The sequence below is a fragment of the Schistocerca americana genome, chromosome 7, assembly GCF_021461395.2.
Source record: "Schistocerca americana isolate TAMUIC-IGC-003095 chromosome 7, iqSchAmer2.1, whole genome shotgun sequence".
NCBI classification, from domain to species: Eukaryota; Metazoa; Arthropoda; class Insecta; order Orthoptera; family Acrididae; genus Schistocerca; species Schistocerca americana.
In genome coordinates this window covers 391,560,692-391,573,335 of record NC_060125.1, presented here as the reverse complement: position 1 = coordinate 391,573,335, position 12,644 = coordinate 391,560,692, and the positions used below count along the sequence as shown (strand labels likewise).

The 12,644-nt window shown below is 39.5% G+C and overlaps 1 protein-coding gene across 1 annotated transcript in view; it reads left to right on the top strand.

The window, feature by feature from the left end:
* LOC124622607 (glutathione S-transferase D7-like) overlaps window positions 1–12,644 on the top strand; it is an 82,245-nt gene that overhangs the window by 40,291 nt on the left and 29,310 nt on the right. The window contains exon 4 of the mRNA XM_047148368.1: window positions 1,890–2,031. Within this exon, the coding sequence (XP_047004324.1) occupies window positions 1,890–2,031 (142 nt within the window). The remainder of the gene's footprint in view (window positions 1–1,889; window positions 2,032–12,644) is intronic.

Genomic DNA, 12,644 nt, shown 5'->3' with positions numbered 1-12,644 from the left:
GTTGCTCTTCATAGCAAGTCATCCTGAGGCTATATTACAGCAAATTAATGCATGCATATACAGGTTGTCTTCGTGCACGTCCAATCCTGCCTTGGTCAGCAAGGTCGCCGAATCTGTCCCGAGAACGTTTGGAGCTTCATCAGCCAGGCACACCAAACAGCTCGGGATTTTGGAAAGCTAACGCGTCAGTTGGACGGAATGCGGCACGGTATCCCACAGGAGGACATCCAATAACTTTGTCAATCAGTATCAAGTCGAGTAATTGCTTGCATAATGGCCAAAGGTGGACCAACGTCTTACTGACTTTCTCAGTTTGGAAAGCTCTTTCTCTTCAGTTTTCCTGCAATTTTAGTCATTTGTTTGTCTCTATATGTACATTATATTTACCAGTTTCCGTCCCATTCGGATAATTCCTTCGTAGTGTGTCTTTTTCTTCGTCTTAGAATGTATTTTATATTCTGACAAGAGGGGAGAAATTAGTTTACCAGCTGATATGCCCTCTGTTTTAGCTGACGATACGTGATACGACTTTTAAGGTTCCCAGGAATGTCTGATTTATTCCCTGTAAAATTAGGGCTAGGGTTTTAACGTGTTATCAGAGTGACTGGCTCATCTTTTTTTTACAGGATGAACTAGCCACGCTGCCTGAATGATTTCTAATTACATTCCTCCCGGACTAATTTGGGAAATGCGCCGCACACACACACACACACACACACACACACACACACACACACACATACATACACATACACACACACCCAAACGCAAACACGCACGCGCAAGCATATTGGAGATCCTGCAGTATGTGTTTCATTTTTACTCAAGTAATACGTGTAGTCCAAAACATCTCAGTTTCTTGACGGGACGACATTTAAAACTATAGATTTTAATTTTTCATCTTCTCCTTTCATAATGTTTTGGCTCGTAACTGTGTATTGTACATTTATGTAGATATTTCTATTTATTGTAATTCATAATTTTTAATACTAACTCATAGTTTATCTTCCGCAATGAACATCACAATACAGTCCCGGTAGCTAATTTCCCATAAAAAGCAGTAAATTCAGAATACATGGCTAACCTTAAATCTGACACCTTTCTACACGTCTACACTTCAGGCTTTAGTGCAAGTGTGACATGCAGAGGCGCTTAACTGAAAGTTATTTACGGTAGGACATATATTTAAGAAAGTATTGTGCTTATTGACGTCGCTGGCAGTTGGGAATTTTGCTTACAAAGTAACGTGTACCGGGAATATGGACCCCGGTACCCTGATAGGGAGAATTAACACATCCTGTCACCACAGTTCTTGTGTAAGATGTGAAGTCGATGGCTTGACCACCAATGTAGCTCCTTCATTTCCTTCAAGGCACATACAGTATAAAATAGGAATTTTATTGGTATTGCCACGGGGAATCCATTAGATTTGACTCAAAATAATCGAAACTTGTTCTGCTTGTGCTGAAGGATCGAGACCCATACATATATTCGCGTAAAGACTGTATTCACTTAGCATCACGTCATTTTTTTTTCTTTTTTTTTTTTTTTTTGCAGTAGGAGTGTAACGTTGCTGTCAATTGACACACTGCCACAGTCTGTCAGAAATGAATTACTGTAATGCTGTTTTCTGGATGTATGCTTAATAAATCAATAAAAATAAATATTTTTGGATAAATTGGCAAGTCGATTAAAAATTTCATCAATGATAGAATAGTATGTGCTTAAGCTGTGCCTGATTAAATTAAATTTTAGAGAAGCATCCTTCTGTATCAGCTTAGGGACAGTTCCAAAATGTTCCCAACATTCATACTCCATCCCGAACCGCAATGCATTTCTACTTGCCAGTTTTAATCTCATGGTGCTAATGACGCCTTTACTTGCGGCAGCCACGCAATCGCCACGTACCTGGTGTCCAAGTACGGGAAGGACGACTCTCTGTACCCGAAGGATCCAGCCAAGAGGGTGGTTGTGGACCAACGACTCTACTTCGATGCCACCACGCTGTTCCCTCGTCTGAGAGCCACTACTGTGAGTATTCTTGCAATCACTTCCAATACACAATTACACAGCTATAAACGTTTCGAATTATGTCGTTGTAATTATTTCACTTAAAACTTCCCGGCTGATAGGTGTTGGCCGACGTACCTGTGGACTGGTTTATTTTGGTACCACGGTTCAAAATGGTAACCTAAGGACATCACACACATCCATGCCCGCGGCAGGATTCGAACCTGCGACCATAGCGTTGGTACCACGAAAAGAAGTGTTAACACCCGTCTGGTTGAACACGGAAGGAATTGCCGCCTGGGACATACGGACAAATCAGCCATGTCGGAATATGTTTACCAAGCGGGTGATCATGAAATAAAATTCACTGAGACGAGCATCATATAGAAAACATCGCATTATCATGCGCGCATTTATAGAGGGGCTGTGGAGATTTACAAAAACCGTAATAATTTTAACAGAAAAGAGGAAAGCGATAAATTAAATAAAATTTGGATGTCAACGTTACAACTGTAATAAGGATGATCGATTACTTTCAATTGAGAATGTTGGCAATACCAGAGACAATCTCTTAGCCGACGTCATGTGATGGGCTGTGGTGCCTTCTACACAGGTACTATACATTCGGTGCTCCCTCCAATTCTTGTTGCAGTTCGCCGCTTTACCTCTGAAGATGTCTCCACAAGTCGGAGATGAAACGTTAGGAGCAAGTTTTATACATGGACCACGGGCTGGAAGTCAGTAACAGCCGTGAAAGCCTACATTAAATGATTGTAATAACTGTATCATGAGCATGAGCAACAGAATTAGCTGGCGGAGGAGGATAGATTGGTAGATGAATGGTGGAGAGAGAGAGGGAGAGAGACTGGAGCAGCTGGGCGTGGGACGTGGCTGGATTGTTGCCAGGCCGTCTTCTGGCAGTCGGCCCGGCAGTCGAGCACAACATTAACAACATGCGCTCTTCCTGAGCATTTGTTCGCAAGACCAACGCGTTCAGCTGATGCATGGACCACTATACTGTGTTCAGTATATGTTAGTTGATGGGCTGTCTAAGCGTGTATTGGCTGAAGTCGTTTGTTGATTACCTTGCAGTATTGTGGGAAGTAGCCGTTTTTGTCTGCTTTGTTACTGTTTTGTAGTTCACTCCGTACTGCTTCTGTTTCTTGTCACAAGAACGTAGTTGTTGCAGTTAGGATCTTTATTAATAAGACTCTTTCAGTTTAAATTGCGAGCAACATTTAAGTGACCTTTACGTTCGTGCAAGCCGGACGTCCTCATAATCATGATGCTAATACCTTGTACCGCCACCTCTAGCCTTGATAATGGCTTCATTTCGGGGAGGAAGAGAACTCACAAGTTTATTATGGTGTCCCATATCCAAGTGAAACCTCTCACTGATAATTAGAACCCTACAACATTCCCCCGTGGTGAAAAACCTCCTTAAAAGTTTCTCAGTTTGGCCATGAGTCATTACAAAACGGTATAGGTGACGTATTGTATAATTGGTCATGCCATCACACTCAAGCCTGTCCAATTTAACCATTTCCTGGATTACTTTAATGCGTCGGCGCGTGGGATTTCCTCCAACCTGTTTTCTGTGAATCTCTCATAACGTGTCCCTCGAAGCAGTTCTTGTACCACATTGGATTTTTAGAAGATGAAAATAAGTCCCGGGGTACCACTACGGTGCATTTTTTAGGAAACACAGTAAAGCAAATTACAGTAGTCCAAAAGAAAAACGCCTTTTGCGTGCTGCACGAATTTTTTTTTTTTTTTTTTTTTTTTTTTTTTTTTTTTTTTTTTTTTTTTTTTTTACGAGGGCTATGTCTCTAAAATCCGATGAAGTTTTCCATAGATGTGTTGGGCAGTTTCGCTAGTACTCCTGTCGATCGCATCATGTCACTCTTTTCAGTTCCGAGTGCACAGTGAGCGCGTAAATATGCCTACAACTACAGTGTCTCCCGCCAACTACGAGAGCCCAGTGAGAATTTTCGCCTGAAGCTATGCTGCCTGCATACCATAACTATGAAGCATTTCCTTCTTCAAGGCAAGTTTCAGCCGCATTCTGCAGGGGCACTGAAGATGCTCCTGCAGCGTTTCCGATGGGAAGTGTTTCATCGCCGCAATACAGCCCGTAATTGGTTCCCTCTGATTTTCATCTAAGCTATGAAGACAAAATTTTGACACAGTCAACAAGCTGCAGACCAGCGTAGAGAATTGGTGGACAGCACTGGGGGCTGAATTCTATGGTGAGGGTATTGGAAAGTTCGTACAACGCACCGACAAATGTCTAAGTCAGACTGGCGTTTATGAAGATAAGTAGCTCGAAGTTGTAGATAACCGTTACAGATAAAAATTTTTGATTTTCAGTGGTTTCCATTTTGTGACAGGTGGGTCATATAAAGACACCAAACGCTTAAGACCCCTTAAGATGGATATTTTGCTTTAACATGTATGTGAATAACTTTTCAGTAATGATAGCCTAACTTGTATACGATGTAGGCCTTTCTTTCCAACAGTAGTTTATTTGCTTCTTTTCCCAGAATATTTCTCATCAGTAATTGTCAGTTTTTCAGGAAAAACCAAACATAGCACAATTTGAATGTACATCTACTTTGATCATCTGCTCGATTGTACTTTTGAATTTCATTTTGAGGTTTTCAAAGTATATAAGTGATACACCAATTGTCAATTACTTAGTTTCATGTTCCATGTAACATTTTCATGATAAATCATAATGATATGGAATGAGTTATTATAATTATATTGACATCAATTTTTTGTTGTTGTAAGTATGCCTCCATGCTGATTATTTATTAGGATTTACGTTCTTCAGTTAAAGATGGGCAGATGTCAGTCTATGTAAAAACATAGACTATAAGATAATAGACTGTGTAAATCACTTAGGATCTTTAAAAAACTTGACCTTGCACTAGGGAAACTTAAAAATACTTGCAGAACTATAGTTCTGTGTGGCGATTTTAATATTGACCTCTTAACACACAGCCACCAAAGAGAAAAATTCCTTAATATTATTCAAGAATATAATGTGTGCACTAAAATAAACTCTCCTACAAACATAACAAAAACTAGTGCTACACTTACTGATCCGATCTTTGTAAACACTGACATGCACACCTCAGAAAACTGTAATACCGGCTACAGTGACCACAATGCACAGCTACTTGCCATATGCGGAAGTGTTGATTTGTCTAGGAATGGAAGTGTTATCTACAAGAGAGAATTCAGCATGCAAAATATTGAGCACTTCAAACATATGCTAAGTACCCACTCGTGGAATAAAATCTACAACAGTTACAACACAGATGAAAAGCTGGATAATTTCATGGAAATTTACAGACATTGTTCCGAAATTGCATTTCCAAAAAAGAAAATAATTTGTAAAGGCGCCAGCAAACCCAAAACTTGGATTACATCAGGGATCAAAGTATCATGTAGAAGAAAAAGAGAACTTTTTGCACTATCAAAAACAGATAGCAGCCCTGAATTTGCTCACTACTTCAAAAAATGCAAGTTATCTCTGTCGTGTAATAAGGGAAGCAAAATTAAGGGAAAATGACAAACTTATTATAGAATCATCAAACAAAGCTAAGACAATGTGGAATACGGTACAGAGACTTACTGGAAAGGTGGAAACACACAAAAATATTGTATTGTCACAGGTGGGCAGCAAGATCACTGATCCAAAATTAATTGCTAACCACTTCAATTCTTACTACACCAATATTGCTCGTGAGTTAGCGAAGGAACAAATGGGAAAAACACCAAACAAAATATTACAGGAAATTTCTGGAAATAGTGTAACAAATACATCCATGTTCCTCTGACCAATAAGTAGGGAAGAACTGTTAAACAGCATAAAGTCATTAAAAAGTATATATTCAGCCGGAGTCGACGATGTGCCAGACTATATTATAAAAGTATCAGCTGAACAGATACTCGCACCACTGCTAGATATATGAAATTCTTCACTATCAAGTGGTATTTTCTCACAACAGTTAAAAACTGCGAAAGTTGTACCCCTTTACAAAAAGGGCGATCGGCAGCAGGTGGTCAACTATAGGCCTGTGTCACTCCTATCAGGTTTTTCAAAAATCATTGAAAAACTAGTTCTGCTACAACTAACTGATTTCTTTAACAAAAAAACATGATTTCAGGATGTCAGCATGGCTTCGGGCCTCAGTGCAGTACTGAAACAGCCACTTTTAGCCTCATAAATCGTATTTTAAATTCAGTGGATAGTCACAAAAATGTTTCGGGGATTTTCCTGGATTTAACAAAAGCATTTGATCTAGTAGACCATGAAATTCTCCTAAGAAAGTTAGAGTGGTATGGTGTAAGAGGCCTGCCCCACGAGTGGCTGAAATCCTACCTAGAAAATCGCTCTCAGATAACAGAGGTAAAACACATGGGAAAAAACGAACTCCAAGCTTATCAATGGAAACCTTCCACATTAACCCACAGTGTACCACAAGGCTCAATTTTAGGTCCCTTTCTCTTCCTAATTTTCATAAACGACTTCCCCCTACACGTTCAACACTCCGAACCAGTGCTATTTGCAGATGACACAAGCATATTTATTGAAGGTGAAAATGAAATGGCTCTAAGTTTAAATGCTAGAGTCACAAGTGAAAATGTCTCAGAGTGGTTTATGAGGAATAAATTACTGATAAACCCTCAAAAAACAGTCGTCTTACACTTCCATACACAACAAAATAAAAACCCATTAAAACCAAACATGTCAATGGAAAACCAAAGAATTAACAGTGTCACTGAAACAAAATTTCTTGGCATCTACTTACAAGACAATCTTAAATGGAATTCCCACATCACTTCATTAAATTCTAAACTATCCAAAATGACTTATGCGATGAGGATTATATGGAACAACACAAGTCCTGAAACAGTTAGAGCAGTGTATTACGCTTGCATACACTCCCCATAGAGATATGGCATCATATTCTGGGGAAATTCTCCTCATAGCATAACCACATTCCGGAAACAAAAAAAGATTGTGAGGATAATGAAAAATGCCAACAGCCGAAAATCATGCAAACCATTCTTTAAAGAACTGGGGATTCTATCCCTACCATGTATCTATATACTATAAGTTGTAATGTTCCTAAATAAAAGCATGCTAAAAAATGGAAATGTATTTATTCAAAATAAATCTGTACATGAACACCATACAAGGACAAATACTGACATACACAGACATCATTGTTACACCACACTGTTCAAGAAAGGTGTATATCACTCAGGTTCACATTTGTTTAATAAGCTACCAAGTAATCTAAAGGTCACAAACAAAATCCATAGCTTTAAAAAATCTGTAACATCATACCTCTTGGAAAACTGTTTTTACTCAGTAACACAGTATCTTGAAAAATAAGTTAATTTTGGTTGTAACAATATAAAAATGTAATGTAACAATATAGCAATATAAAAATGTAACAATTTATAAATGTAATGTATACAATCAGTGTAACAGTATATTAATGTAATGTCATTTTGTCCAACATCTAAGGTATGGTATATGTACCACAAAGATTCAGGACGTAAATAAATAAATAAATAAGTCACCACTTACACATTACAGTAACAGATACTCTTCCGTGTATATATGTTATCAAGTAGAAACGTTTTCAGTTTAGTTTTAAATTTTGCGTGGCTGTGTGTCAGGCGTTATATCAATGCGTCAGTAATCAAAACTTTTGGTTGCAGCATTGTAAACCCCTGCTCGTGCTACAGGCTAACTTAATGTGGCGCAATGAATATCATTTTTTCTTTTAGTATTGTAATTATATACATCATCGTTCCTCTTGAAGTGCAGTAGATTCTTTACAACAAACTTCACGAGTGAATAAATATAGTATAAAACGGATAGATTGCTATTCACACGCCTAGCACAACGCAGGCACGACGAGAAGTGTGTTCACATAAATCAGCCAAAGCCTTCTTCAGAAAGGAAGCACAGCACACATACACATTCACAAAAGCTCACACATACATGACAGCTGCCACACTCTTTTTGAAGGGTAAGAAAATGTGAACAGCTATAATAATGTGAATAATAATAGGCGAGAGGAATTTTGGGCATCAGGTGCTGCACCAACAATCAGCGCGGTTACGTAGCCGTGTGTTGTGCGGATCGAGACCGTTAAGACAGTGTGGCTTGGATGTCGGAGCATTTGCGAGTTGCAAGGCAATAAACAACACAGAAAAGAAAAGAACGGACACAAAATGAAGTAAGGCAAGTCTGAAGTCGGATGGTAGAAATAAAACCACTACAGTAAAAGTAAACATTTCAACAATAATTCATGTATACAAAAGAAAATATTGCTTGATTAGCTCCAGTTATGAATGAAATGTGATTCCTTAAAGCTTTAGATTACGATCGGATCGATTAGTACACCCGTAAACAATACAAGCTGGCATTTTTGATGAAACAACTACGTCTCCACAGAATCAACGCACCCAACACTGTCGAAATTGGGCACGGGCGTGTCTGAGTGACGTCACGGGGAAGTATTAGCGCAGTGAACCTTATGTTTTGGGCTGGTTAAGATGGCGGACATCGGCTTAAAGTTCGTAACATAGTGACACCTCCTTTCTGTTTTTACCGCCATGTTTCAGCCACTCACGATTATAAGTAACGAATGATGAGCAACATTAAAGTTTCTGAGGGGTAACACTTGATTCGTAACGATTTACGCAAACGCGACGTCATTTTGATGTCACACACAAAACGATCGGCTATCTACTTTTCTTAGCATTCGATACCCGTCTCTCTCAAGATCTCATGTGCACGTATCAGAGATTTACAAAAACACATAATTCTTGGAACGATTTGTTACAATTATTGCGATAATATAATGTCACGTCATGATTTATCCTGTGCAAGCTTCTTCATCTCCCAGTACTTGCTGCAATCTACATCCTTCTGAATCTGCATAGTTTATTCATCTCTTGGTCTCCCTCTACGATTTTTACCCTCCACGCTGCCCTCCAATGATAAATTTGTGATCCCTTGATGCCTCAGAACATGTCCTACCAACCGGTCCCTTCTTCTTGTCAAGTTGTGCCACAAACTCCGCTTCTCCCCAATTCTATTCAATACCTCCTCATTAGTTATGTGATCTACCCATCTAATCTTCAGCATTCTTCTGTAGCACCACGTTTCGAAAGCTTCTACTCTCTTCTTGTCCAAACTATTTATCGTCCATGTTCCACTTCCATACATGGCTACGCTCCACACAAATACTTTCAGAAATGACTTCCTTACACTTAAATCTATACTCGATGTTAACAAATTTCTCTTCTTCAGAAACGCTTTCCTTCCCATTGCCAGTCTACATTTTATATTCTCTCTACTTCGACCATCATCAGTTATTTTGCTCCCCAAATAGCAATGCTCATTTACTACTTTAAGTGTCTTATTTCCTAATCTAATTCCCTCAGCATCACCCGACTTAATTCGACTACATTCCATTATCCTCGTTTTGCTTTTGTTGATGTTCATCTTACATACTCCTTTCAATACACTGTCCATCCCATTTAACTGCTCTTCCAGGTTCTTTGCTGTCTCTGACAGAATTACAATGTCATCGGCGAACCTCAAATTTTTTATTTCTTCTCCATGGATTTTAATGCCTACTCCGGATTTTTCTTTTTTTTCCTTTACTGCTTGCTCAATATACAGATTGAATAACATCGGGGAGAGGCTACAACCATGTCTCACTCCCTTCCCAACCATTGCTTCCCTTTCATGTCCCTCGACTCTTATAACTGCCATCTGGTTTCTGTTCAAATTGTAAATAGCCTTTCGCTACCTGCATTTTACCCCTGCCACCTTCAGAATTTGAAAGAGAGTATTCCAGTCAACATTGTCAAAAGCTTCCTCTAAGTCTACAAATGCTAGAAACGTAGGTTTACCTTTCCTTCATCTTTCTTCTAAGATAAGTCGTAAGGTCAATATTGGCTCACGTGTTCCAACATTCTACGGAATCCCCGAGGTCGGCTTCTACCAGTTTTTCCATTCGTCTGTAAAGAATTCGCGTTAGTATTTTGCTGCTGTGACTTATTAAACTGATAGTTCGGTAATTTTCACATCTGGCAACACCTGCTTTCTTTGGGATTGGAATTATTATAGTCTTCTTGAAGTCAGAGGGTATTTCACCTGTCTCATACATCTTGCTCACCAGATGGTAGAGTTTTGTCAGGACTGGCTCTTCCAAGGCCGTCAGTAGTTCTAATGGAATGTTGTCTACTCCCGGGGTCTTATTTCGACTCAGGTCTTTCAGTGCTCTGTCAAATTGTTCACGCAGTATCGTATCTCCCATTTCATCTTCATCTACATCCTATTCCATTTCCATAATATTGTCCTCAAGTACATTGCCCTTATATAGACCCTCTATACACTCCCACCTTTCTGCTTTCCATTCTTTGTTTAGAACTGGGTTTCCATCTGAGCTCTTGATATTCGTACAAGTGGCTCTCTTATCTCCAAAGGTCTCTTTATTTTTCCTGTAGGCAGTATCTATCTTACTCCCAGCGAGATAAGCCTCTACATCCTTACATTTGTCCTCTAGCCATCCCTGCTTAGCCATTTTGCACTTCCTGTCGATCTCATTTTTGAGACGTTTCTCTTCCTTTTTGCCTGCTTCATTTTCTGCATTTTTATATTTTCTCCTTTCATCAATTAAATTCAATATTTCTTATGTTACCCAAGGATTTCTACTAGCCCTTGTCTTTCTACCTACTTGATGCTCTGCTGCCTTCACTACTTCGCCCCTCAGAGCTACCCATTCTTCTTCGACTGTATTTCTCTCCCCCATTCCTGTCAATTGTTCCCTTATGCTCTCCCTGAAACTCTGTACAACCTCTGGTTTAGTCAGTTTATCCAAGTCCCATCTCCTTAAATTCCCACATTTTTGCAGTTTCTTCAGTTTTAATCTACAGTTCATAACCAATAGATTGTGGTCAGAGTCCACATCTGTCCCTGGAAATGTCTTACAATTTAAAACCTGGTTCCTAAATCTCTGTCTTACCATTATATAATCTATCTGATACCTTCTAGCATCTCCAGGATTCTTCCATGTATACAGCCTTCTTTTATGATTCTTGAACCAAGTGTTAGCTATGATTAAGTTATGCTCTGTACAAAATTCTACCAGACGGCTTCCTCTTTCATTTCTTACCCCCCCAATCCATATACACCTACTATGTTTCCTTCTCTCCCTTTTCCCACTCTCGAACTCCAGTCACCCATGACTATTAAATTTTCGTCTCCCTTCATTACCTGAATGGTTCAAATGGCTCTGAGCACTATGGGACTTAACATCTATGGTCATCAGTTCCCTAGAACTTAGAACTACTTAAACCTAACTAACCTAAGGACATCACACAACACCCAGTCATCACGAGGCAGAGAAAATCCCTGACCCAGCCGGGAATCGAACCCGGGAACCCGGGCGCGGGAAGCGAGAACGCACTACCTGAATAATTGCTGTCATAGGAGTGAGTTAATATTGTCAATAACTTACAAATTAAGAATGAAACACACTTCTTTTATAATTTGCAATATGCCGCTTCAACGCAATGGAGCATTGAAAATTTATCACAAACACATCACAACTATAATTAAATCTCGCTCTATAACGTATCAACGATACAAGCATTCAAGACAGAATATGATAACCAAGACGGGAATTAAACATCGCATGGTTAAGTGTTAGGGTGATTAATAATGCCGTGGTTGCTGGAATCGAAAATTGTTGGTTCGCGTCCCGTTGCATGCATTTTTTTTCGTATTAGCGTTCTTAACATGCTCTGCTTCTTTCTTTTGAATCTAATACATGTATGTTTTGCAGTATTGGATACTATTTACACTCAGCCTCATCTGAGAACGGATGAAATAAATATTTAGCGATTAGGCAGGGACCTAAGAGGACAGATTAAATTGCTGCGACTGAATCGAGCGACTATGAAATTCATATTCTTCCTTCCACAAATATTTGGCTGTATATTTCCGAATATGTGCCGCCTCTAGAGTGTGTGGAGAGACAGGAACCTAAGAGGACAGTTTAAACTGCTGCGAGTGAAACGAGGAACATTAACATTCATAATCTTCCTCCTCCTCCTCCTCCTCCTCATCATCATCATTTAAGACTGATCATGCCTTTTCGTCGTTCAGTCTGGAGCATAGTCCCACTTATAAAATTCCTCCATGATCCCCTATTCAGTGCTAACATTGGTGCCTCTTCTGATGTTAAGCCTATTACTTCGAAATCATTCTTAACCGAATCCATGTACCTTCTCCTTGGTCTACCCCGACTCCTCCTACACTCTACTGCTGAACCCATGAATCTCTTGGGTAACCTTGCTTCTCCCATGCGTATAACATGACCCCACCACCGAAGCCTGTTCGCCCTGACTGCTACATCTATAGAGTTCATTCCCAGGTTTTCTTTGGTTTCCTCATTGTGGACACCCTCCTGCCATTGTTCCCATCTACTAGTACCTGCAATCATCCTAGCTACTTTCATAACCGTAACCTCAACCTTATTGATAAGGTAACCTGAATCCACCCACCTTTCGCTCCCATACAACAA